Here is a 26,841-nt window from a genome sequence, read left to right as displayed (position 1 = left end):
AAGTTCTTAAAAAACTTTTTCGTTATTATTTCAAAAAGTGCTAATATTAATTTTTTGCATTTTGTAAAAAAAATTCAACTCTCTACCTACAAAGATGGCTGGGCAATTGATAAATAAACACAACACAGGTGAAATAGGTGCGATGACACCAAAATGTGATGTAAACCCAATTTGTGATGTAAACAATTAAGAAATCTATTATTTGTTATATAATTTCTTATCGATCTGGTGAACATTCTTTTTGTTTAAAAAAATAAATAATTAATAGCAATAAATTGAAACTTTTTTTTTGTTCTGTACCTAACATACCTAAACTCTTGCCCTATTATTTTGCAAACGGCGCAAGAAATTATTGCTCGGCTCTCGTTGGTCGTAGATAACTATTTTTTCAATTGTAGACAATTTTATTGGACTGCATTAATTTTTTATATTGTTAACTATTGCCATTGAATAATTACGTAATTGTAATTATTCAATGCCATTACCTTCCTACTTGCTACTGGCAACGTTTGCAAAATAATAGATTCAACTTAATGAAACAAATTAATATACTAGATAGATTGATTTATTTTCCATTAACAATTTTCTTTTTTCTTCAATCGGTATTAACTTAATCAATAAAGCATGGAGTAGATAATAGCCGTCTGCCAGATAATAATAATTCATTGTAAAAGTAATAAATAAAATTGTAAATATGTGCCCAATTAATTTCAAAATTCTTCTTTAATTATTTTAAGCCTGTATTTTTATGCTTTGTCTACATATTTGCAGAAAACTTGACAGTTTTTTCCATTCAGAATCTCGAACATTTCATTTTCATCCAGTAAATTTTTGTTAAAGTGTATTTGCCGTATTTCTTTCAAGATTGGACATTAGAGTGGAGCGTTTTTGGACTTTTCTTTCAGATCACTGCGTGCAACTCATGGTTTATGCCTTGTGCTCTTCTGAACATATTCTGATACTTTTTTTTTATTCGACAATGGAAAAATAAAAATCGGGAAGCCTCTGAAGATTGCTCGTATTTCACGAAAATCGATATTTTATGAGGCGTTAGAACTAGGGTTGCCAACTTTTTTAAGAAGGAATAGAGTATATTTGATTTCCGAGATAAAAAAAAGAGCACATTTGAAAAAAGAAGAGTACCATTTATTTCAAGTCTTGAAAATGTATTTTTTGTTGCTTCTTGCAGTATATAACAATATTTTTGTTATTTTTTAAATATGTGGTGTAATAACTCTAAACGTTCAAATTCAAAATTCATATAAAAAAAGAGCTCATTTTTGATCAATTTCAATGAAGCCCCATTCCTCTTATCTCACCACTTCATATTCATGACCCAAAATACTCTCTCAGTGAATGCTGAAGTTGCAAGAACAGATAATATATATAGCTCACAGTTTTTGCAGTTAACAATATGATTCATCGAAATAAAAAGAATTAAGTAGCTTAACTCCCACCTAAACGGGGGGAGATAGACCCCCCTTCTAAAGAAAAAAATGTTTGTTTTGAGCTCCTCTACAAAAACCCTTCATCAAATCCTGGCGCCCAACTTATCCTACTACGTGCCGAAACAACATTTTTGTTCTATACCTAAAAGTTCCAATTTCTGTATCTGGGTTGAAATCGAAAAATTTTTTTTTTTCTAAGCCAATTTTGAAGTGATTTTCATAAAAAATACCTCGATCAATTGGGAAATAGATATAGTTTTAGAATATATTTTTTAAATAGCATGTTGTTTTGAAAACATATACTTTAAACTGATGCCGAAGTTGGGCAAATGACAAAAAAAAATTGAATTTTTGAACTTTGACATCTTATAAATTCTAAGTGATTTAACCGAGTTACATGTTTTATACATTGTTAAAAAGGTATATTTATCTTCTATCAGAAACTGTAAAAAAATCGAAAATGGGTAAAAAATTGTCGAAGCTAGAATTTTTTCAATGGGTGAAGGTCCAAAAAACCGTTTTTTTGCCCGTAACTCCAGATTTTGGGGGTGTTAGGGGATTTTCAAATACCGTTTCGTATTCAGTGCGACTAGCTCTACAAAACCTGATAGGTCTCCGCCCGCGTATATTTTAAAACCTCATTTTTGTAACACCGTGTTATCTTTAGAGATATGAAAGTTATCCACCAATTTGTAAATGTTAAGATGTTTATGTGGCGGTACACTTAGCCTTAAGTAAAAAAAAAGTATTTTGGAGTACTCTATCAGAGTTATAGATTAAAGAGTACACATACGTGAAATAGAGTACAATACTCTTTTTTAGAGTACGGTTGGCAACCCTAGTTAGAACCCATCTGAATTGACTTAATCTTTTTCATTTCACTACCAACTGCTCATAACTTATGCTGAGTGATCTCTAGTACCAGATCTGAACCCCTATTTTGAGTCGTTAATGGAAAAAACGAAATCGGGAAGGCTCCGAAAAATGCACATTTTCGCAAAAATTCAGATTTTTTAAATTGTATAAAATCCCACCCAGAACAAATTTCTTTTACAACTTGTTTGTATTTGCTATATTTGTGAGAACCTCATTGAACCTTATAAGCTATGGAGCAATCAAACTGAGAAATTTTCTGTAATATTGACGTCGTTTATGGGGGATTTAAGAAAATGCTACTTTGACGTCCCCTGACCCATTTCAATAGAATTTTAAACTCTAATACTACACTTAAAAACTTCGTTAATAAATTTAATTTTTATATATAACACTAACCTTTGTAACTGCGTTTAATTTATGTCGATATCTTACTTCAATCCTTAGATATTTGACATTTAGGTGTTTCCATAATTCTTGCCTATACTATTTTCTTGCCCATGCTAAATTTTTATTTCGAAGTCAAAATGGCGTAATAATTATACCGTTTAACGATTTATTTTTATGAATTTAACAATATTAAAAACAAAAGTTTGTGTAAAACAAAAGATTGTATGGTATTTAAGAAAACCGTCTGCAGGTAAAGTTAAAAAAAAATTAAGCATGGGCAAGAATTATGGAAACACCTAAATGTCAAATATCTAAGGATTGAACTAAGATATCGACATAAATTAAACGCAGTTACAAAGGTTAGTGTTATATATAAAAATTAAATTTATTAACGAAGTTTTTAAGTGTAGTATTAGAGTTTAAAATTCTATTGAAATGGGTCAGGGGACGTCAAAGTAGCATTTTCTTAAATCCCCCATAAACGACGTCAATATTACAGAAAATTTCTCAGTTTGATTGCTCCATAGCTTATAAGGTTCAATGAGGTTCTCACAAATATAGCAAATACAAACAAGTTGTAAAAGAAATTTGTTCTGGGTGGGATTTTATACAATTTAAAAAATCTGAATTTTTGCGAAAATGTGCATTTTTCGGAGCCTTCCCGATTTCGTTTTTTCCATTAACGACTCAAAATAGGGGTTCAGATCTGGTACTAGAGATCACTCAGCATAAGTTATGAGCAGTTGGTAGTGAAATGAAAAAGATTAAGTCAATTCAGATGGGTTCTAACGCCTCATAAAATATCGATTTTCGTGAAATACGAGCAATCTTCAGAGGCTTCCCGATTTTTATTTTTCCATTGTCGAATAAAAAAAAAAGTATCAGAATATGTTCAGAAGAGCACAAGGCATAAAACATGAGTTGCACGCAGTGATCTGAAAGAAAAGTCCAAAAACGCTCCACTCTATTGGACATATTCCTAAAAAATGGAAGACGTCCTCTCGGCGGGGTTGAAAGTTAAGATACTCATCTACATATTTATTTTGAATATGGTAGATATTTGAATAGAACTTAAGTCATGGCGAAAGTAATTTTTTTCCAAAAGGTTATGGTTCAATACCGCACAAATTGATCGATGACCTGATGATTTATCTTTTAGCTGGCAATTTTAACCATTTTTCATCAAGACATGACACAAGGTTGTATAACTGCTTTTTCCATGTCTCAACGCTTTCGATCCTTAGGTCCAATTTTATACCGCAGTAATTCGCCAGAGACTTCCATTATTTGAACCAGAGTGATTTTTTCTGAAGGGCATACGTAGCAGTGCGCTTCGGAAGTCGATTGGAAGGGAGTGCCATTACCTTAACAATATACTTAGCAAAAATGCAATTTTAATGTTTTTGTGAATAGTTCTGTTAATCCAGTTTCAACGTATAGCGTGTAGTTTGGTGAGGTTGATGGAAGTCGCAAAGCCTTTTTGAGGAAGTATCTCTGGATCTGCTCCATATATTCAAATTTCTCATATTTCTCATACCTAACTCACGTATTTTTGAATCTACAGAAAAAATGTCTTGCAAACTTGAATATAATTTAATTTACTACAATATAATGTTAAATAACTTTTTTTTCGATTATAGCCTAGTACGCTGCTGAAGCGAAACGAAAAAATTTGAAGTCTCCAAAGTCAACGCGGACATGCTAACGAAAAAATACCATCAGGTATTATAGCAAAGTAAAAATAATAGAAATATAAATCAAAAAATTCAAGAGAAAACATCCGAAAATAAGTTTTAAAGCAAAAACAAAACAAATTTAATTTCTTCGTTAACGAAATTTTGTATAGAAAATTTCTTTTCGCATCAGCAGCGTACTAGGCTTTAGATAATATCATTAAATGTTACTTTTATTCAACCCTATCGGCAATCTCACGTGAGAAATTTCCCTGGGAGTAGGTTTTCTCTCCCGGAAATTTTTCTCCTTATCGGGAAAGAAATACAACCAAATTAACAAAAAAAAACCTTTCGAACACATTTCTTCGAAAGTTTTGACAACTCTAATTTGATTGTATTTGGTACAAATAGTAAAAGAATTAAAAATTAAAATGTTTAATAGTCAGTATTTATTTATTTTTTTTCTTTTGTGTTCATTTTTTGCTTTTTATTCAAAAGTTTTTTTATTTATTGCCCAACTTATTACTTTGTTTCTTTCTTTAGAGGGACATGTAATTAGTTTTGTGTTTTTAAAGAATCACAACTCTTCATCTGTGGTTTCTTAAGCTTTGTTTTTTTTTTTTTTTTGACATAATAAACAAATAACTAAAATAAATTGAGGCATTCCACATAACTTGATCATTTCGTCGTCCAAAGCAGCAAACTAATGCTCTCGGAATGGTGCCCTCCAGTTTCATGCTTTTTAAGGTTTTCTTATGTTTTATTTTTTTATATATACTCTTTTTGCGTTTTCCAGTTGCAATATCATTTGCTTTTTGTTGCCTTAAGGAAGCACATAATTTAATATTTTGTACAGAATATTTTGAAAGAAAAACACGTACATTTTGGGTTCAAAAAATCTGTTCCCTATAAAAAATCTGATAGAAATACTTTGGGGGAAAAACTTCATTCCCGATAGGTATTTTTGTGTGGGAATTTTTTCCTATGAAATTGTTCCATTCAAAACGTATTGCCGATACCGATTTTTCGGTATCGTTCAATGAACTAGTTCATCTTGGAGAACTACAGAACTTAGTTCACTTACCTAGTTCAATTTAGTTCGCGAATAGCAAAAAAGATTTGTTTCAACAAACTAAACAGCAACCTAAAGCAGTCGTAATATGACATTACGAAACAGCTTGCGCTCACCTTACATTATCATTTTTTAAATATATTTTTTGGGTGAAAGGAAGTCCCATCTGAATAGGGAATTTTCAAATTTGGTCCTTGTCTCCTTGTCTTATACGACGACAGCGCCCATTTTAACCCAAAAGACGTTTAAAGAAGGGGTGCAGAAACCAAAGTGCATATGAAATTGCATCCAATTCTTTGTTAAGCGAAATCAGTTCTTCTGCTCTACCTCAAGATTTAGATGTAAAACAAAAGGTCGCTTGCGCCAGTTTCTTCTTCAAGCACCCCTTACTCTTATTTCGAAGCAAGAACAAAAAACAAGTAGCATTTTGGTCCTTGCATTACTATGATTTCCATTTAATGAAAGCAAAACGTACTTCTTCTAGACTTTTGTCAGGAACCAGAAAGCTCGACAGGTATATGAACGAAATTAAGAATTTTTATAGAAAATAAAATATGTACCTACATATCTGTTATTTTTAGGTTGTATTTGTTTTATTATGTAGAATGCGTCAATTTTACATAAATTTGGATACAGTTTGTACAAACCAGTTTTGTTTTTAATTCTAACAAAACCGGAGTGATTAAAATAAATTGAACTAAAATGAACTAGTGTGATTTGAACTAAAGTGATCGATCACTCAAATGAACTAAAGTGCCCAACTCTATTGACAACCAAAGTCAAAGAATACGACGGATGAAAAAGTAGAAAGTTGGGCTACTTCTTCCGTCGAATCCGTCGGCCTCATTGAATGAGAAGTACAGGAAGGGGTGTATATCACACCTATAGAGTTTATATTTATATAATCTGTTAAAAATTTTATATAATCTGTCAAATTTCGAGCTGGTTTTCCAGGGGCGAACTCACTATTTTTGGGTATGACAAGGCGGTGCAATCATTGATTGCCAATGTTTCAGCATATCTTGATGATTTTAAAACAATTTTCAGTATGTTTTTAGTTGAAGAAAAAAACAGCTTAAAATTCTTATATAATTATGATGAAAAATAGCACTTATACGGAAGTCTCTCACGAGACCAGTTACATTTCTGTTGGCGCCCTTGAGTGAACAATATATCTGCACTACGACCCTTTACCAATGCATGTGCATCTGTACAGCTCACACTAATAAAAAGCGGCTTCACTTATTTGGATAAACACCCCTTTTTGTACTTCTTATTCAATGGTTGGCGTCCGTCCGATCAATCGCTTATGGGTCGCTTCCCATCCCATAAGAACGTGTGTCTTTTATCGAGCTGTCAGTTGAAAACTTCCACGCAACGGACGCAACGGATTGGGCTGGGCCGTTATCATAATAAAAATTAAGGTGTCTGGCAAAAAAAATGGCCGCCGAAATGGATCTGGCAGTGTTAGTTATACAATTTTTTCTTGTCTGAATAATAACACTGGTTTACAAGGGTTTTGTTGCCGAAACAAAAATATACTTTTCTGAGGGTTTTCGGTGTGCTGAACTCGAATCCGAAGTCAGAAACAACTAATCAGCTCCCGTTTTGGAGATATTGAGTTCTTCGGATATTATTCTTTTGTATAAGGAAAATTGTTTGAGCATATAGTAACGGTTTCTATAAGAACTGTTTTCCATCTTTCAATACCTGTTTAAATCTTTTCAATATCTTTTGTATTGCCCGAGATATCTTAAACTGAAGTCAGTGGGTTTGGCTTCATATATCATAAAAAAGGTAATGACGTTATACAATTTATAAAAAAAACCAAACAACTGAGGATATCTCGGTTAGTAAAAAAGATATCGGAAAGATTTAAACAGATTTAAAAAGGTGGAAAATAGTTCTTATAAAAACCGTTACTAAATAATGATCAAACAATTTTCCTTATATAAAAGAATAAGGTCCGAAGTACTGCATTTTCTAACGGTAATATTTCAAAAACGGGAGCTGATTAATTTTTGTTGACTTCGGATTCCAGTTCAGCACACCGAAAACCTTCAGAAAAGTACATTTTTTGTTCGGCAACAAAAAAAAGTTTAATTTTGTTAACCAGTGTAATAGATACAAAGGTTTTAGTTTAAAAAAAATTCAATCAATAGTCTTACGGCCATATTATTCACTAGTTTAAAAAATACACCTGGATGCAAAGAAATTGAAAAGTCAAAAATAAATCCAAATCTATGATATCACAATCACACAGAGAAAAAAATCGTCATTTTTAACTATTTTTCAACTATTTTCATAGTTAAAATCGGGATAACTATTTTGGATTTGGATTTATTTTTGACATTTGACAATCTTACATCCAGATGTATTTTTTAAACTGGTGAATAATATGGCCGTTAAACATAACTTTATTTCCTTTCGTTTAATTCATATTTTTATTTTTAGAAAAATGCATACGTTATTTCTTTTAAAAACTGAACAACATTTTCTGCGTAGATACGTGGTTCAGGCAGAAACGGGACGATTTGTGAAGAATGATCATGTGTATATTAGCTGCGTTCCTTTGTGAACATTTTTATCTACTGCTTAGTCGTCTTCTACACGAAGACGCAAATTTCAAGATGCACATAAGAGCAAGGGAGAAACAAAGATCGATTTTTCCTTTGCTCTTATGTGCATCTTAAACTTTTGCGTCTTCGTGTAGAAGCAGACTTAGTACTTAAAACTACTTTGAACTACTTTTGCTATATAGAAAAAGTAGTTCAAAGCAGGGGTCGAACTACGGCATACGTTCGTTAACGTTTTGACTATTGCTCTCTCTATTTAATCAGAAGAAAATGATAGAGACAAAAAGCGTCAAGACGTTAACGTACGTATGGAGAAAAAATAAGGTATGAACCATCTTATTTCTGGTATTTTTAACTTTAATATAAAGTTAAAATAGGGATGACTCCCCAAAAAGATGGAATTTACCTTAATTTTCTAGTAAATTTATAGCTTCTGATTAACTTTACAGTAAAGCCTTTTTTGTATGAATTTCTTATAGAAATTACTAGAAGTTATGTACATATTTTACCTTACTATAAGGCTGAAAATACTGACTTTTAAAGTAAATTGAACTTCTCTATGGAAGGTTTAGTTACAGATTGGATTTTATTTATGACATTTTTTACTGAATAAAATTGTATCCATTTATTTTACGAAAATTAAAAAAAAGGTATTTTTGTAATTATTGAAAAACTTAACTGCGTAACACGAACTTATTTTTGTTTTTAATAAGTAAATTGTTTTGATTTAAAATATCTCGATGTAGTTTTTATGTGCAATATCTATAAAGAGAAATTAAAAAACACACCTAGTTTCGCAATAATTTATTTTTTTTATCCACATTTGGTGCAATAATTATGTGGGTGACTGTAACTATGTCTGATAAATGTCAGAAAGCGAGCAAAAGTTCAGTCTGGTTGAACTTTTGCTCGCTTTCTTACGTTTCCTTACGTTTGTCAAAAAAAACGTACGTAAGAAAAGCGTCATTGTGGGAGGTTACACAGATTTCGTATGGTTGAACTTTTGGCAGTTGTCAAAATCGACTGCAAAGCGTGATTGTGTTTCTGCTTTGACTCAAGAGGCATCTTGTAATAGTACGTGCCTCACAGAATGATTATCAAAAGAAAATTCGAAAAAAGAGCCTCTTGAGGCTTCGTGTAATAGCTGACTAAGGTATATACTACTTTATTTTTTTCACCATAATTTTCTTGTTAAAATAAATTTACGCCAAGAAATGTTCAATACGTATGGTAAATTTTACTTTAAATCTAGGGCTTTTTACTATAATTACCTTACTAGTCATGTGGAGTATAAAATACTAGATTCATTTTTCTCCGTGTAGTTCGACCCCAACTTTAGGTACTAAAGCAGTAGATAAATATTTCCAAAGGAACGCCGCTATTGTGTGAGTGTGTGTATTTTGATTTGTGAGAGAAAAAGAAAATAATTTTAGTTCTTTCTCTGTCTTTTCTTTCATAGGAAAGAACAAGACGTTTTCTTTCACAGGAAAGAAGAGGAACGAAAAAGATTTTGTGAGCATTTAATAAATATGTTAAAGCTTTTGGAAAATCTTTTTTTTCAGTTGATTTCAGTTTTATTATATCATAAGCCTAGGACGCAGATCGGGAAAAAACAAATTTTATCTCTACAATTTTATCTCTACAAAACATTTTTTAATCCTGCGCAAAATTTTGATGTTGGAGAAATTACCTAGGGTAAACTGCCCAATCATTGGCACAACTTTAGTTCGCAGTTTTTTCCGTATAGTATAAAACTATTATTAATACTTTTTTTTGTAATTATCAATATCTCGTTTGCTAAGAATATGCCAAAAAGGCGGGAAGAGTGAATTTTTAAACAAAAAATAAAAATAGTAGCTGTAAATGGTTTTTAAAGTCAAGGTGCCAATCACATGGGGAGTGGCAACAGTAGGGCAGTTTACCCTAAGTTTTTTTCTTCTTTCAAATTAAATTCATTTTTTTTGTTTTTGATTTGATTCTGAGTTGTGTTTGCTTCGTCTTCACTTTCCAATTATTTTATTAAAGAGTCCACCTTAATTTTGTTTGATTTTTTTTTCAATTTTGTTTTATTTTTGTTCCTTGTCACAATTTTTGCCGGCAGAATAATGCTTCGAACATTATTTGTTCGCGCAAAATTAAGTGGAGACTTTTTCTTTACAGCGGCTCCAATAACCTAGTATGCAGATCAGGAAAAATTTTATTTCTCATACAAATTTTTTCTCGGGACAAATTTTGTCTTGAATATTTTTCCAAACAAAATTTAAATATTTAGAGCCGCTGTTAAGGAAAAGTCTCCACTTAAATAATGTTCGAAGCATTATTCTGCTGGCAAAATACCTAAGGGCCAGATGTACAAACGTGATTCAGCCTCCGATCAGGAATTCAACCCACCGATTTCGCCGGATTAGCTGCGGGTCAACTTCGGTTAAAGCATGTATGTGGCTTTTTTTTTACATATCGTCGCTCTAGTATTGAAGTGCCGTATACGCCATTTTTACATTTTTGGGAAATCGCATTTAAATGTTCGGAAGATGATTGCGAAATAACTAACCGCTGGTATTTTTTGATATTTTAGTATGATATATAATTAAAATGTGTCTTTTATATACATGTTATTGGAAATCTGCAATTCGTCTAGTTGTCAAAATATTTAAATTTTTGTCCAAAATGAGTTTGCCGTATACGCCATGAAAATCAGAAGTTTCTTTTATTCATATACACGTACGTCAAAAAAAAACATAACTTACGTCAAAACAATTCTCAAAAGTTTCTTGCATTGCATGAAAAATTTGACGTAAATGCCAAAATTTCTTGTTTTTGTCAAAACAATAGTGAATATCTCGGCAACGAAAAAAGATAGAAAAAAACGGATAGCAGATTTGAAAAGAGCAACTTCGAAAACATACGACTGCATACCTAGTTCAAAAAATGCAATTTGGCTTATACGGCACTCCAATACTAGGGCGACGATATGTGCACCTTGCACCAGTGCTAAACCGGAACCTTACGACCGATTTCAGAAGATAAAAGTTGCTGAACCACGGATTAAATATTTGTACAACTGGCCCTAATTGTGACAAGAAAAAAAAAATAAAACAAAAGGTGTGTTTTTTATTACCACCGGGCTTAACTAGACAAAAAAAACGCAGTCTGGGCTAAGCAATTTACATGTTAAATACAACAACACCTTAGCCCCTTGGGCTTAGTTGTTTAGCCCGGAGATTTCTCTGGGCTTAACTTTTTGAAGAGTTTTAAATCTGTGCTACCAAACTAATTTTTTCATAAATTGTTTAGAATTTGTTTAAAAACGTGAAAACTCATGTTTGGAAGGACAAAATGTATTAAAATAGTTTTGCTAGCCTACATTTTTGTATCTCTTTGTAAAACATACATGAAAATACAAGAAAATGACGAAAGCGAAAAATATGACAACTCTAAATTTTTGTTGTGTCTGCTGTTTTCGGAACATTCAATATACAGTGCTGCCAAGATTTCAGGTTAAGCCCCGAGGCGTTTTTTTTGTCCAGTTAAGACCGGTGGTAATAAAAAACACACCTAAAATTGAAAAAAACTGAATTAAGGGGGTCTGGGGGACTTCTAATAAAATACTTGGAAAGTGAAGACAAAATAAATAAAACTCAGGATCAAATAAAAAAAAATTCAATTTAATTTGAAAGAAGAAAAAAAAAAGTCAGTTTTTATTTGTATCGCCTTTTACTGTAGTAATATTTTTAACATCAAATAGCGCCATCTACAAGGTCAAACTCCTAGCTGTTTTTAAAAAATTACCTTACCGACATCGCCATCAGCTGTACGAAATGTCATCATATGTAACGAGTAAAGAGAAAGTGACAGGAAACCTGCCTGCTAGCGTAAGTTTTTTTTTTAATTTTTGTTTTAGTGAAGTTTTCGGCAAAAATTTGTTGTTTTTCATTTGTATTTGCAAATTAAAAACATTGTCCACCATCAAATTAAAATAAAGTTACTACATCGTAGACACAGTTGAAAATTTAAAAAACACCTTTAATGATTGACTGCGTAGATTATGACAAATTTCTAATTTCTTTTTCTAAACTAGTTTCTATCGAATCGAATTGTCATGTTGAAGATTGAAATCGCAAGAAAGCGGTGGAAAAATTTTTTAGTGATTGTTGATAAATGACTACACAATAAAAAACTACTGTTCTAGTTTTTGAATAAATGTTTTGTCTCTACAAAGAAAATAGAAAGTTCAACATATTGTTCATTCCTTGTTTATTTCACTCCTCGTACATTCTTGCAGGTTCGTCTGGCTTTAATTTTATTTCTTTACTTGATATGAATGCTTAAAAACTATTGTCAGTGCTGTTGAAGTGTTAAGTGTTTTAATAAACGTTTGAATATTGCCTTAAAACATAAAATTCACTGTCAACGCCAAAATAAAAAAATGTCACAACAAAATTTAACATTAAATGGAATTGCAGTGCCGTCGACAGTAAATGTGGCAAAGAGTGCTGATTCGGCTGATGTGGAAGCGATGAGAGAATGGTGGTGAGTTCTTCATTGTTCATTCTATAATGAAAGAAAAAATAAAAAACCATTTGCTTTAGATTAATTTGTAAAATAATGGGGAAAAATTGTTTTCTCGAACAAATTGAAGATCGGGTAACTTTCTGTTGTTGTAAACTATTGAACTATGTATGTATTTGCTATCAAGAGTCATCCAAAGGTATCTGAGTATTTTTGGTATACCTACGGTATCCGATTGAACAGCTGATAAGACTATAACTTTCGTTTATTTTGATTACTTTTCGCGCGATTATTTAACTAATCGTCAGTTAGACTATCATAAGAATAAATGTTATCACAAAAAAAATATAGGTTTATCGGGCTAGTGAAAAATTGGATCTTAAAAAAAGCAATATGTAATGAAATAAAGTTAAATCGATTGCCCAAGTAGGTACTTTCCAAAAAAAAAAAAAAAAAAAAAAACAATTTGATTACAAAGAAACGACTGATGTCGTTTGTAGCGCTATCAAAGTTAAAAGTTATGAAATGATTACGATAGTACGTAGCTATGCCGTGGCTGTAGCAAGAAATTTAGTTGAAATACAAGCTAATGTCGAATTCCTTTCAACGAAAAAAGTCGAATTAAAATCGATTTTTATGCGATTTAGGTACGCGTTGTAAAAAATGTGCCGAGAGCCGAGCATGATTTATGGAACAAAAAAATAGATTTCAAAACAAAAAAAGCGAGGAATTTTCCAAATACATCAGTCATAATGTATCTACATTTGGAAATGCATAAGAACCGAGAAACCTAAATTTTTGATATGTTGTAGGGGGTGCTTATAAAAACTTAACTTTTATGAGCGTTTTCCGCCATTTTGAAAAAAGGATAAAGATATTTTTTGGCAAAAACTCGGCTATCAGAAGAGACGCAAACAATTTAATATAATGCTTTTGGCATTTTCTACAATTCATGCATAGACATTTTTTGCGTATCATGCATCGTTATCGAGATATTAGGACATGCACATGACATTTCGTCACGTGAGTTCTTATTTGTCCTATAAACCAAAAACTTAACTTTTCAGGAGAGCGTTTTTAAACTTCAAAGTGGTGTTTTACTTATTTTTTTGACTCTAATCACAGTGATTTGTACACGGTGGTCTTAAAAACGCGGCAGGTTTTATAAAAATGGATCCCAAAAGTAATGATGCAGATTTGTTCGAAATGATCTCAGGATTCCAAATTTGTAAGTTTCAAAATCGTACCTGATCCCTTTTTTGAGTTACAGGCATTATACATATATATACATTTGACTTGCAATGGAAAAAAAAAAAATTAAACAAAAAACAAAAGCACATTATAATGTCCTATACCTTTTTGGAAAGCTAAAATATACTCCTTGAATTTGATGTTTATTTGAAGTTGATTGAGTAAATAGTTTTTGAGAAATTTAATTTCAAAGTCAAAATTAAAAAAAAAAATAATAATTTTTGTATTTATGTTAATTTTTTTTACCTTTGAATTACAAGGTACAAGTTTTTTTCAAAATTGAATGTTCTATTTAGTTCTTAGTCAAATCCTTAAAAATAGATGCAAAAAACTATTCTAGTTTTTCAAAAATGGAAAGAAAAGATTGGCACTTTTATTATTGGTTCATTTGTTCCTAAGGAAAAATGTATATAATGGTTATTTAATCAACAGATTTGTAAGTTCTAACCACACTAAGTGTGACTCAGAATCAACCCCAAGAACGAAGTGGTATTTTGGCAGTTTTTTTTTGAGATTTTTTGTTAATTTTTGGTGTTTTTTTAAATGTTTTTTTTTGCCATTTTCAGAGTTTTGTATTTTTTTTTTAATTTGTTTATGTTTTAAAGTTATTTTTATTACGTTCTGAATATTTCAGGACTATTTTTGAAATGTAAGAGTTATAATGTTACGTATAACAGAAAAATATCCCATATTACATAGATTTCAGGACAGCTAAGGTCCTCATTGACCACAAAACCTCTTCTCGATTTTCATCGTGAGAGCCATTTTTCATGAATCCCCGTTGACTTTTCGCGTTAATTTAAAAAAAAAGAAGACGTCCTGATCAGCAGCGTGTTACTGTGACCTTTTTTACATTTAATTTGAGGCTAATTTTTTTTTTATTTGAAAAAAAAAAAAATTAAAAAAAGCTAAAAAAAATTGGAGAAAAGATACATTTTTCTTAAATCTCAAAACCTAAGATACTTTTAAATTGCGGTTTTTTGTTTTTGACTTAAAATCAATGAGAGCATTGATTTGTGTAAAAAAATTTTACCCTTTATTAAAAACAATAGAGTAAAACAAACTAAAAGAAAAAAAAATTATTTTTTTCTAAAATAATAACTTTAAAATTAAATTTCTCAAAAACTATTTACTCAATCAACTTCAAATAAACATCAAATTCAAGGAGTATATTTTAGCTTTCCAAAAAGGTATAGGACATTATAATGTGCTTTTTTTTTTTGTTTAATTTTTTTTTTCCATTGCAAGTCAAATGTATATATATGTATAATGCCTGTAACTCAAAAAAGGGATCAGGTACGATTTTGAAACTTACAAATTTGGAATCCTGAGATCATTTCGAACAAATCTGCATCATTACTTTTGGGATCCATTTTTATAAAACCTGCCGCGTTTTCAAGACCACCGTGTGTATGTTTTTTGAAGGATTAGATATTTCCCCAACCATACATAAAGCAATCTGCAATTTTTTACTTGCTCTATAGGGCAAGTAGGTTTCGTGTCGAAAAAAAATTGAGGTTTTAATCAAAACCAACATTACGATGATGGAGGATTCCGAAAAAGTGGGTCTCGCAATTCCGTCCGTCCGTCTGTGCGTCCATCTGTACACATTTTTACAGCCTAAACGGGTTAACGGATTTTCTTCAAATTTGGTACAGATGATTTTTATGGAATTCTCAAAGTTTTTTTTTTTTGTTTTTTTTTATATCTCGTTTAGAACGTATACCTCCTATACAAAAAAATACGATATTGCGAATTTCTCAAAAACGGTTCTAACGATTTTGATTAAACTTTGTATGCGTAATACTTAAAGCAGTGGCAATAAAACTGCATTCTCAAAAAAGTCAAATAACAAAAAAAAATTTTTTCATTTAAAAAATTTTGCCCTAAATGTCGGCTCTTCCTCAATATCAATTGTTTTTTAATTTAGAGTCAGCTTTTAAAATCTACAAGTAGACTAACATAAAAGTACTGCAAGAGCAAGTACGTGCGACCCCAGTCGTGCATTTTATTGTTTTTCAATATTGATTTAATTGAGTTTTTAAAAAAAGTAGTAAAATGGACACAGGACACATGTTCATACAGTTACACACACATGAAAAACAAAAGCTAAAAATGTATTCTCGATTGGAATTTGTATTGGATATAGGACACACAAACAGAAAAAATAAGAAACCAAAATTTTGTATTGAAATCGAAACTCAATACATTCTTTATTTGAGTTTAAAAAAATAAACGAAAATATTATACAAGGGTTTTAGTTTAGAGACAACTAAATTTATATTTCTTAAACATAACTTGATTTCCTTTTTTTCAATTTATATTTTTAATTTCAAGAAAAATGTATATTTCTTTTAAGAACTGAACAAAATTTGCTGTGTGTGGGACGATATGAATGATATCCTTCTTTTTTTCATTAGAGATGGTTACCTAAGCATTAAGCAACGATACTTTTGGCAATGCAATAACTTCAAAATTTGAGTATTTCGTCTCTTCCTAAGAGGAGCTATTATGTGGACGTTAGTCATTTTGTGTGAAAAATATAGCTTCATTGAATACAGGACATTTAAGCACAAATTTTGCATAATTATAAAGCCAGTATTTGTCCTACTGCATACAAAAACGTATATAGGACAAATAAGCATAAAATTCATCGAAAAAACTTGGGTTATAGGACAAAATCATTTTTTTCATCTCGAAAACTAAAAGAGATAGGACGATTCTCATTGCAGCAATCGAAAGAGCGTGGTCGAAAATATAAGATGGCATCTAGAACTCATTTTCGGCAAAAATGGTCTGTAGGACAATCGTCACGCGACGATTTGTTCTTTGAATAGGCGATGATATCGCAAAAATTATTAAGATGGACCTAAAATTTCGTTTGGTTGACAAAAAATACGACCTCCAGCCGGTCGAAAAGTCGTTGAGTTCGCGCCCACCGCCAGCAAGCAAGCAGCTCGTTCGGTGGTAAAAAAAATCATTCATGGTTTTTCAAATGAAGGGTCCAGAGGAACTCAGGTCCATTTCAACTCATTCCAAGAAAAACGCATTTTTAAATTTTGTTCTTCATACAACTTAGTACCAAAGGTACGTCACTTATTTTTTTTTTAAGCAAGGCTTAAATTTGGTTTTCACTGGTCCCCAAATGAGAAAATTTATAGAAAAAAAATTAAATTTGTAATTTGAACTGAACTAATTTGCCAAATTATGTCATTTGGGCCTCAGTGAAAACAGGCTATAAGGATGCCATCAGATAGTCCTCAGTCAATACTACAAGACCTCATCATTGGTTTATTTTTGACAAAAAGTGGACATGTACCATTTTTCCTATGGACCCTTCAAATGTTTATTTTATCTTATCAGTAAACAACTACACTGCCGGTCATCTGAATACGTCCACATTTTGGTTCATTTTATTTTTAGCCTGGCTTGGTATTTATTGCAATGGTACATCTTTTTTACATACGTAACGAGAGAACATCCTTATGCGCTTAGCTTAGGAGAAAAAAATTGTCTTGGGACCTACCGTTCTTCTCACACGGTAGCTAGACAAAATCTATTCATAAAAACAAGTATATTTTTTAACTCATCTGAATAGACTCGAAAGCAAAAATGTTAATAAATGATGAGTTGCATGGGCCAGTTGGACTCAAAATTCTGTCTGTCAATAAATCTGATTGTCTATAACCTATAAGGACGAAAACGGCTCGAAAAAAATCATTAGGCGCGGGAAAAATGGCGAAAATAAAAGAAGTCTTTGAATTAGGCCGAAATCAACGATGCATTGGGACAAAAATTAACACAAGTTAAAATTTAGTATGCAGTTATTCGCGCAATATCCAAGGGTATAGAAACAACATTTACAATCGAAGTTGCTTAGCCACAACATTGGCCGATAGATGTGCAATGATCTGAACAGCATGACTTCGCGCTAAAAATTAAGCTGAAAACCGGTATGAAATGCAGTTTAACGACGGCAAAATGGGTTGTCAGAAGTGGTAAACATTTGAGAAGAACAAATCTTCGCAAAAACTACCACTTTACAAACCACGAAAAGAAACTCGCCTCCAATAGTAAAAAAACTGTGTTAGAAATTGCAGATCGAAAGTTTTGTAGAAAAAAATAGCTTGCACTTAATGGCACTCCCTTCACAGTTATGCAGACAACTTAAAATAATCCTTCTCATTACGAAGGTCATACAAATAGGAATTTAGACCTCAGGGTTAACTTAATTCATTTTTTTTCCTTTGTAAAATCACCGGTTGGAAATTCGACTTTCACGACATGTTTTTTTTTTACTATTGGAGGCGAGTTTCTTTTCGTGGTTTGTAAAGTGGTAGTTTTTGCGAAGATTTGTTCTTCTCAAATGTTCTGACAACCCATTTTGCCGTCGTTAAACTGCATTTCATACCGGTTTTCAGCTTAATTTTTAGCGCGAAGTCATGCTGTTCAGATCACTGCACATCTATCGGCCAATGTTGTGGCTAAGCAACTTCGATTGTAAATGTTGTTTCTATACCCTTGGATATTGCGCGAATAACTGCATACTAAATTTTAACTTGTGTTAATTTTTGTCCCAATGCATCGTTGATTTCGGCCTAATTCAAAGACTTCTTTTATTTTCGCCATTTTTCCCGCGCCTAATGATTTTTTTCGAGCCGTTTTCGTCCTTATAGGTTATAGACAATCAGATTTATTGACAGACACAATTTTGAGTCCAACTGACCCATGCAACTCATCATTTATTAACATTTTTGCTTTCGAGTCTATTCAGATGAGTTAAAAAATATACTTGTTTTTATGAATAGATTTTGTCTAGCTACCGTGTGAGAAGAACGGTAGGTCCCAAGACAATATTTTTCTCCTAAGCTAAGCGCATAAGGATGTTCTCTCGTTACGTATGTAAAAAAGATGTACCATTGCAATAAATACCAAGCCAGGCTAAAAATAAGATGAACTAAAATGTGGACGTATTCAAGTGACCGGCAGTGTATGTATGTATGTATTTAATAAATAAAGAGAAGAAATTGGTAGGTAATGGTTTAAAAAATTTCATTTAAACACTTCATAACAATGACTTTTTGTATTGAGTAATTAATAGGTCTGTTTAATGAAGAAAAACTAGAACAGAAAAGATTAGAACAGCACAAATTCATGAAAAATGTCAGAACAAAAAAGATCAGAAAAGTACAACATCCGTTTTTAAAGGGTTGACAGTTTTGAAACTAAAAAAAAATTAATTCATTTGTTATGACTTTTCATGCAAATAAATTATAATTAATGAGAATACTTGTTCTCATTTTTAATTTTTCTTCATATTAAGAAGATTCTTAAGAAATTTCCATTATTTTGAATTAATTTTATTATATTTTTGTCAGAATAAAAGAAATCAGCTGCTGTTTGACACTTTTCACTCATTTGCTCTAGCTCAAAAGTAGGAGCAGGAAAACTTGAACTAATCTGTGCTGGTCAACTTCATGAAACACAAAATGACAGTTTGTAGAACAGTATAGGGCAAAGTTTTTTTTCATGGAACACACAAACCTGTACTTTTCGGATCTTTTCTGAGCATTAAACAGACCTAATAACAATTTAGTAATTTGCTTCAAACTCTATATTATTTTATTTATCAAAATTGAAAACCCCAACTCAAAAAAACCTAACTCTTTTCACATTAAAGATCTGTACGTATGAGCATTAGGAGAGGCAGGTCCGTATTTGTTTTTTTTTTCGAAAATTAATGAGGAACACCGCTCAATCGTCTCCAAACAAATCAGGTAATTTTTCCATATTATTTAATTTGTGTACCCTTTCAGAACTGAATTTGTATTTTATAAAAGTGCTGAATTTTTAAAATACAAAGGAAGTTTAGTTAAATTATTACTCTTAAGAGTGGGTGTCCCCGAATGACGAACTCAGACTTCATGTAAATGAGTTTGTGTGTATTAGTGACCTTTCTTCGCCATACATCTCTCACGTTCAACGTCATCTCAACTCAGTTCTCTCTCGGTATCTTTATTTGCATTCTCTTTCCCTTTCTAGAGAACCAAAGTCATAAAATTAAAGTCTATTTAGGTAGAAAAAACAAATCAGCATCAAGGAAATAGCAAAAAAAAAGGGTTGCAAGCCTTGCAAGTGTATATTGCGGTTTTGCTTTGCGCAACCGAATTCACTTGTGTTTTCGTTTTGTTGGTTTTACTCTATGTGCAAGAGTCATGGTAGGTATATTTATGAAGAAAAAAATTGTATGATATTCAGTGTTGAATTTTTCTATCTTTCTGCGCATCTATGTACCTACATCACTTGATATTCTATATAACTTTTGCAAGTATTCGTAGGCGCAGGAATCTGATCGACTTTTTTTTTTTCTTTGTTATACATAGTATTCAGTGATGATATTTATTTTAGTAGTTTAAAAACAAATTTTTTCAACATTTTTTTTTGGCAAATAAAACGTTTATTTTTTAAAACTATTAGGTACATATTTGTTTATTTATTTGAATGTTTTTAACTTTTTCTTTCGAATTTGTACATAGATTTATATATTATATTATTAATTGATATTATTGTTATTCATAAACAGGGTGTCCCAAAAGTAATGGATCAAACGAAATATGCAGATAGGCCAACTTTAGGGCTCTCAGAATTTGGCAACTTGTTCATCCCAAATCCTTACGGTTTTCAATTTAATGCAGTTTTTGTGAATTATCGAAAAATCTCGACTTTGCAACAGTGTTTTGCTTCCTCCGGTCATAATTGATTTTTGTTTTTTACAATTCTTTCACTAAAACATTGCCTAATAATAAGAAATAATTATTTAATCAAAATATTTTTTATTTCATACGCCATTTTGCTGCAAATTATGTAACAGTTCCATGTTTTATAAAAACTCAATTTCTTACTCACAGAGAAAAAGACAATTTCATCTATAAAGTCAAATTCGAAAATTTAGATTTTTGTATTATAATGCGAATAACATTACAGACTGCCTGTCTTTCCAAATTTAAAAATATATCCATACAGTTGCTCAGAAGAATACCTAACATGCAACATCATAAATTTATGAAAGAGATAAATAAACCAGTTTAAAAAAAAAAAAAACAAGAATACAAAAAAAAACTCGTTTATCCTACCTACCACACAACACCTGATACCATACATTGCAAACGTGCGAGAGATCCATTTCCTGTATCATCTCATTTTCGCGAAAAAAATACAACAACACTTTGCATGCACTTAGCCTGGCGCCAATCCTTTTTTATGGAAAAACCTATGTACAAACAATATGTAGAATGCAGATACCTAAGTTCATCTTATTCTTTATACCACCAAACAACCACTCGACAGTGCGAGTGCGAGAGATCATGTAGAAACAAAATAGAAGATAATAAAGAGAGAGATACAACTAGCGCCAGCGGAATTTGTTTGAACTACAAGTTCCAATATATACGCATTCCATGAATTTCTGAGGAAAAAAATGGAAAGTAGACTCTTTTTCAAAAATTAATTGTAAGAAAACTATTATAGCAATTCTTATTTTCTAACTTGATATTGATAGAAAACATAATGAAAAAAAATAAAAAAAATATAACAAAAAATCTAAAAATTCTGGTTTCATAGTACAGTTTATTGTTTTTGGGACTACTTAAAAAGCGATTGGAGGGTTACAAAATAATATTTTCCAACAAAATATAGTTTTACTCCATAGTCCATAAACTAAGCTTTTAAATAAAATAAAAATCAAAATCATACTTTGAAAAACAAAGAAATTAAACCACTTTTTTTTTTTAAAAGTTAAGAAAAAATGACTTTTTAGTATTTTTTTGTTGTTTAAGACCTTAAAACTTAATATAAATTTCTTAAACTAATCAATGTGTTAGTATTTGAGTTGAGGTGCTTATTTCTTTTTATTTCGATGAATTTTATCAATAATTGCAGAAGTTATACATGTTCAAACATTGTAACATAAGGAAAAATAGCTTCAGTTTCGATTAATTTTTTTCTATGAAAAATACATTTTTAGTTTTTCAAAATAGTTTTACTCCGTAGTTTGATTCAACCTCAATCCAAAATAGAAATAAAAAAAATAAAAATTTTAGTCTAACTAAGAAACAAACCAATGTCTTTCAGGTCGTTCTAAAAGAACGAAAATTTTATCATGTTTTGTTCTCTCTTAATTACAAGTGCACAAATTTGGAAATTGAGGGGATGAAGCTATTTAGCCTTGTTTATTATCTAAAAATTAAAATTTATTTCATTCAATTATCTTTAAAAATGTAAAAGTTATTCACCGATTTGTAAACGATAACCCGATTTTTACGTGGTCCACTCAGTCTTAAAAGAAATAGTTGGCAGACTACGTTCTAGCATAGGTTTAAAAAAATTCAAATTGGAGGTTAAAGCGGGCTTAAAGTACATAAAAAAAACCGCAGATCTTCCCGTGCGCATCCTGGCACGATTGGCGTGGTAAATTGCATTGTGCATCTCATAGATATTGGTGTCAAATTAAAGGTAATATTGTGAGCTATCAAAATTCATAGGTCTTCTAGGCTAAAGCCTGCAGCCCGTTTTATAAATAGAAGCGCTGAACATGAGTTTTTTTTTTTTTTACTAAAGTCCTGCTTTTTGGTGTGCTGGTCGACGAGTTGAGGAATTTTGTTAATATCAAATCAAAGGCCAAACAAAGCACCTTCCTGGAATACAAGTTTTTTAAGCCATTTGTTTTTAGTTTTTTTTTTGTTTACAAAGTATTTTCAAAATTATCAAAATACTAGTAATTTACTAAATTAAAAATCAGTCTACTTTAACAGACTAAATGGCTTTAGCTTCTTAAGAAATCTTTCAAAATTTTGATTTGAACATTATTTTTTGTCAACTTTCTTTTTAAAAAAATGTATAAGAAAATAATACCACAAATAATTATGTAATTGTCTGGTAAAATCTCATTTCATACAAAATTATAATTACTGTAATGTTAATTTGAAGCGTCTTTGACTTTTAAGTCCAGACAAAATAGACATAAAAAAGAGCAAACCCAGAAATAATTGGCATATAGCTGAAAATAGGTACAGAGCATTATAAAGTAAAATGTCACAAGTCCCCAAAAGTCCCATGTGTGCATAAAAAGTTATTCAAGTTTTAATGTCGAAAATGTAGGTTTTTCATATAAGTATATCTTTGAAACGGGAGAAGCTATCAAAAAAAAGTATATGAATGACTTGTAGGTTTTGTAATTCACTAAAAAAATATTATGACACTTTTTATTCTACGAGATATCGTTTAGAAGATATCGTGATTTTAAAATGTGTCAAATGTCGAAAAAATCTTAAACGATGGGTCCTATCGAAAAGTTGTCTTTGAAAAACTGGTAGATAATGTGTTCTTCTATATAACTAAATTTTTTGTTTTTTTTTTTGTTAAAACATTTTTTTTTTTGATTTTGTCAAAATTCAAAAATTGCGAATTTTTGTACCTAGCTTCTAAAATATGAGTTTTTTTCAATTATATTTTTAATTCATATCAAAGACTATAACGTTTTCCACAAAATAGCTTAAGGGCGATTTTATTCACTATAACTTAACTTTGGAAAAACTCTGAATTTCGCAAGCTTGAGAGTTAAATCCAACTCGAGATTTGAATCATAAGTTGAATGTTTGTTTTATTCAATAATTTTTTCTCAACTTCCCAGTTTCAAACCAAAAGTTGGCAAACTTTTCGTTTTAAAAATATCCCTAGGATATTTGCGACAATTAATAAAAAAAAAACTGCCAATTTCAATTGTATTTTGAATACTATGTCATTCCAATTGAAGTTTAAATTTTATTTGGAATACATGAATGGCTTTTTCTTTCCGTATATTTTAAATGGCTTTGTATGTACCCAATATTTTTTTTTTCAAACCGCGGAAACATATTTTAGGGCTCTAAAATAAGTTTCCGAAGAAAGAAGATTTTTCAAGAGCATAAGAAGATACAATAAACCAAATTTTTTTTCGGGAAGTGAAAACTCAACAAGAAAAAAAACATCAATTTTTGTCCCACGCATTATTTTTTATCAATTTTAAATCTTTCATCGAAACACATACATACATTATGTACATACATTATTAACAAATGAGAAAATATTATGCGATTCTTTTTTTTAATACTTTTATAACAAAAAAAAAAGAGGTTCACGACACGTTTTTAGGGACACAAAATATTTTTTGGCTTTCTTGAAAACACTCAAAACGCATCAGTTCCATCATTTTCAATGTCCGAAAAAATTTATTTTTAATCTGAAAAAACTTTTAACACAAAATTAATTTAAAATTAAATTCCCTGCACCACCAGTGCTAACTTAATGCGTACAAGGGCGTCTAATTTTGTTTTTCAGAAACACAAAGCTCCCAATTAATCAAATAAAAATCTGATAAAAAAGTAGTTTTCTTATCTTTCAATTTTATCAAAAACTAGAAACATATGGTTTTTAGTGTTTGATTAAGAATCAATTTAGGCAGTTTGATTTATCAATTTTGTATTGACATCCACAGTCTTAAAAAAAATAGTATTCTATGTGTTTGTTTTTTCTCCAAAATTTGACTTTGAAATCGATTATTTCAAAAGCTATTTTCTACAATAACTTGATTTAAAAATAAGAAATAAGAATAAAATGTTGACTATTCCTTCTTTCGTGACCTTTTTGAGAAAGTAAAATAAATTTTACTATTTCGTGGGCTATACTGCCGTGCTAAGCAAAAAGGGCGCATATCCATTTTTGTAGTTTTGAGATGGGTTGGGTTCGATATCCCGTTTTTTATATTCCCGTTTTTTTTTTTTAAATCCCGCTTTTAAAATCCCGTTTTTCACTATCCCGCTTTTTATAATCCCGCTTTTTAAAATCCCGATTTTTATAATCCCGTTTTTTATTATCCCGATCTTGCAAGCAAAACTAGTTGTTTTATTTTAAAAAATCGCGCGATTAACAAATTAAAAAATGAGAGATTGTTCTAAACGCATTAAAACCTTTAACAAAAAATATAATATACAGGATGTCCCAAAAGTAATGGATCAAACGAAATATGCTGATAGGCCAACTTAAGGGCTCTCAGAATTTGGTAGCTTGTTCATCCCAAATCCTTACGATTTTCGATTTGATGCAGTTTTTGTGAAATTTCGAAAAATCCCGACTTTGTAACAGTATTTTGCTTCCTCCGCTCATAATTGATTTTTGTTTTGTACAATTCTTAAAAGAATATGGAAAAACCTACGCCCTATTTTAATAAGTAAAACACATGAAGAGTGCAAATGTGCTCTTTTGGCTAAATGAAAAGATTCGGAAAAATTGCCATAATCTTGTAATTAACTTAAACCAATAAAATAAAAGATTTTTCATAACATTTCATAAGCAAAAATAGACATTAATTCATAATTAAAATAATAAAATAACTTAAAAAAAAAAAAAAAAACAAAAAAACATCAAAAATAATAATTCAACATGAAATATACTTAGTAATTTACTAAAAAATGGTTTAGCATTTTACTAAATAGTTTAATTTTTTTCGCTAATGTATCTCAGTCATTTTCCAAACAAAACGGAAAGTGTTTTCCAGATATTAAGTTTTCTGGTAAAATCTGGCTTATTTTTTTGAATAAGATTTTGTTTTCTGGTTAACGAGATACCTCGGGTGATTTGTTTCGCGACAGACATTTTGATCCCATTTTGTATGACATTTGCTTTCAGAAAAATTAATTCGGTATTACGCACATAATACTTGGGTTTAAGCACCAAGGGCATATTTTTATGGGATGCTTCCAATTTTGACCGATTTTTTCTGCTTTACTGTTACAGTCGCCAAATTTGTCATTAATCTGTTAAATTTTTTAAGCCAAGGAAAGCGTATTTTACTCAATTGCATTTCAGAATATTTATCACTTTCATTCGAGAAGTAAATATGTAATTTTAAATGGTTTAAGGAACTTGTCACTTCACTATCACTATTAATACTTGGCGGAAACTCAGAAATTACACAATTGTCAAGTGTTTATTTACAAAATTGTCCCCTGTGTCTATGAAATAGGTACCTGATTGTAAAAAGATTCGACCGATATAAATATTATTATATTTTATCGTTTATTTTACATATATAAAATCCAAAAAAAGTATTCAAAGTTACTTTTGAAATAACGGATACTACTTTTTAAATGGTTTTTATATCCTTTTTTTGAAGATTGTTGAAGCCGTTTTTTTGATAATATTTTGTGAGTAGAAATTTTCAAAAAAATTTCAATAACGAATAAATCGACATATTTAAACAATATTTGACCCCTTTTGAAAAATTTGATTTTCCAAAAAAAAAAAAATTAAATTAAAAAAAAAAAAAAATCTGAAATTAATATTTTTGAAAATTTTTCTTAATTTTTAAATCAAAGTTACTGATTTTAAGTAAAAAGGCGTATGAACCAACAAAGTTGTGAGATACTAAGTAAAAAAGGACACATACGCAAAGAATTATGGCTTTTGTGCCTTTTTTGCTAAGTAAATGGTTCATACGCCCTTTTTGCTTAGTATCATGATAGAAAATGGATATGTGCACTTTTTCATTTGCGGTTTTGGGCTATTTCAAGTTGGAAATACGATTTTTTTATCTCACCCAAAAATAAAGTGCTGCTTAACGTTTTCAAATATGCCACTAACTCATTTTTTGATTTGCTTAGCACGGCAGTATAGCTCTTTTTGTCTTTTCTAATGCTTCGTATCAGTCGACGTTTCGGGTATGGATATACCCTTCTTCAGGACTCTATAGATAAAATTTCTTTTAAATAACAACCAAATACTAAATATCTATACTTACAATATTTAAAAAACTTTAAGATTTCTCAACAATCGTTATATTTAACTGCTTGTCTCTTTTTATATGGTATATTATTTTAAAAGTCAGATTGTGACGGACTCAGCAGTATTTATAGTCAGTTTGTCCAAAGAAATATGTTAGATTCAGTTTTGTCTCTTTTTTAACTTGAATTTTTGATAGGATTTGTTTGTGTAATTCAAATAAATTTTTAAATTTC

The 26,841-nt window shown here is 30.6% G+C and overlaps 1 protein-coding gene across 2 annotated transcripts in view; it reads left to right on the top strand.

Moving 5' to 3' along the window:
• Positions 1-26,841, top strand: part of LOC129906321 (NAD kinase-like) — a 92,522-nt gene that overhangs the window by 14,788 nt on the left and 50,893 nt on the right. The window contains exon 1 of one of the 2 annotated variants that reach the window (XM_055982044.1): positions 11,929-12,562. The exons of the other annotated variant lie outside the window; for it this stretch is intronic. Coding sequence (XP_055838019.1) covers positions 12,459-12,562 — 104 coding nt within the window. The 5' untranslated portion in view covers positions 11,929-12,458. Of the gene's footprint in view, positions 1-11,928; positions 12,563-26,841 lie in introns of those variants that run through there. 2 annotated transcript variants of the gene reach the window in all.

The sequence above is a fragment of the Episyrphus balteatus genome, chromosome 1, assembly GCF_945859705.1.
Source record: "Episyrphus balteatus chromosome 1, idEpiBalt1.1, whole genome shotgun sequence".
Taxonomy (NCBI): Eukaryota; Metazoa; Arthropoda; class Insecta; order Diptera; family Syrphidae; genus Episyrphus; species Episyrphus balteatus.
This window is presented reverse-complemented; position numbering and strand designations above follow the sequence as displayed.